Raw genomic sequence first — 1,519 nt, forward strand, 5'->3', positions numbered from 1 at the left:
GAAAGAGGACTCCATGGGACAAAGCCCCAAAAATATCTTGAAGAGCAACAAAATAAAAGAAAAGATGAAAAAAAAAAAACCAGATAAAACTTCCCCAAGATAGGGAAGAGAAGCCCTAGAATCACCCGAGGAACACCAAAGAGAAACCCTAGTTTTGCTCTCTTCGAGGAATGCTAGCAAAAATCTAATAATTACAAGAATATCATAAACTGCTTAAAAAATTTTGATTGAGATTGCACTAAAAAAAAATTGAATTTTAGTTATAAATAATATTTTTATATGACTTTCACAACTGCCAATTGGTTTAAAAATTACTAAAAAGGCTCTCCTAAGTGTGTATTTTATTCATAAACAATATTAGAAAATTTTAGCACTATTATAATTAATTAATTTAAATTTTATATTATTTAATATTTATTTAACAGCGTTTTATTATTATTATTATTATTAAAATTTTTTTGGAATAATTACAAAATAATTGTTAATATCTATTAAATATTTGCTAAATATAAAATATAATTGTTATTCAATAATTGTTAATAAACAAAACAATTAAGAATTTTTTCTATTTGAGTAGCCACTTTCACGACCACCATCCCCCAACTTCTCCTTCATTCTCTGTCGCCTAGCAACTCTCTCCACTTTCAATATCTCACCACCGCCACCGCCCTCTTTCTCCATCCACTCGCCATCGCCGTCACCGCCATTGTCATCCTCCGTCTTCGCATCTTTAACATTGTTCATACGGTCGTTGTTGTCGCCGTCATCAATTTTCAAAGAAACAATCTCAACGCTACGCTTGAGCTTGCGCTTCAGGTGCACCCGCAGTGAATTGACATCCACTGTCCCCTTAACAGTCACCAACTCGCTTTCAGCATCAGCATATATCTCTTTTACCCCTGGGCATAAATGTGATAATGGAAACATTAGGGATAAAATTAGACAATCTAATACAATTAATTTCTGTAATTTGAAAAAAGATTTTATTTTATTTTTTAAACTATATATGTTTTACTGTCAGAAAAAAAAATAATTCATATAAAAAGAAATTATTTATTTGCATTGAAAGAATATATAATTTCTCTCCAATTTTATAAAATATGCATTCAAAGTGAGTAAATAAAATAATGCAAATGAATTTAATAAAAATAAATAAATAAATTACCTTTAACCTTAAGAAGAATCTTCTCCACTCTCTTAATGCAGCCATAGCAGTCCAGACGAGTCTTCAGCACCACCGTTACAGCCCCCTACATAATATCGATATTAAATAATAGTAATAATAAAAAAACAAATGCATTATTCTCTGATTATTCTCTGCAATATCTTCTTTTGATAGGTGCCTAAGTGCAAATAAAAAATAAACTTTTGTATTACAAAGGAACATCTTTTGAGTTTACCTGGTCATTCAACTCATCCGTGGCGGCCGCGGCGGCGGCCGGCCTCTTCCATCCAAACCAGCGAAAGCCGCCGCCGCCGGCGGGCGCGGCAGAGGCGGGGGAGGCCCGCCGCCGCATTA

At 33.5% G+C, this 1,519-nt stretch overlaps 1 protein-coding gene across 1 annotated transcript; it reads right to left on the reverse strand.

The window, feature by feature from the left end:
- Positions 1–552: 552 nt before the first annotated feature.
- Positions 553–1,517, reverse strand: LOC110026094 (heavy metal-associated isoprenylated plant protein 5-like). The gene is made up of 3 exons (XM_020726885.1): positions 1,401–1,517; positions 1,166–1,250; positions 553–899 (listed from the first exon to the last, which is right to left on the reverse strand). Exons 1-3 carry the CDS (start codon positions 1,515–1,517, stop codon positions 553–555), a joined length of 549 nt encoding a protein of 182 aa, XP_020582544.1.
- Positions 1,518–1,519: the final 2 nt, after the last annotated feature.

The sequence above is a fragment of the Phalaenopsis equestris genome, unplaced genomic scaffold, assembly GCF_001263595.1.
Source record: "Phalaenopsis equestris unplaced genomic scaffold, ASM126359v1 Scaffold000349, whole genome shotgun sequence".
Classification (NCBI taxonomy): domain Eukaryota; kingdom Viridiplantae; phylum Streptophyta; class Magnoliopsida; order Asparagales; family Orchidaceae; genus Phalaenopsis; species Phalaenopsis equestris.

Excerpts from the sequence above, each read along its gene's own strand:
- LOC110026094 (XM_020726885.1), bottom strand. The coding sequence starts at position 1,517 with ATGCGGCGGCGGGCCTCCCCCGCCTCTGCCGCGCCCGCCGGCGGCGGC. Across the intron at positions 1,251-1,400 it reads CGGATGAGTTGAATGACCAG|GGGGCTGTAACGGTGGTGCT; the intron begins GTAAACTCAAAA and ends GATATTATGTAG. Across the intron at positions 900-1,165 it reads GATTCTTCTTAAGGTTAAAG|GGGTAAAAGAGATATATGCT; the intron begins GTAATTTATTTA and ends ATTTATGCCCAG.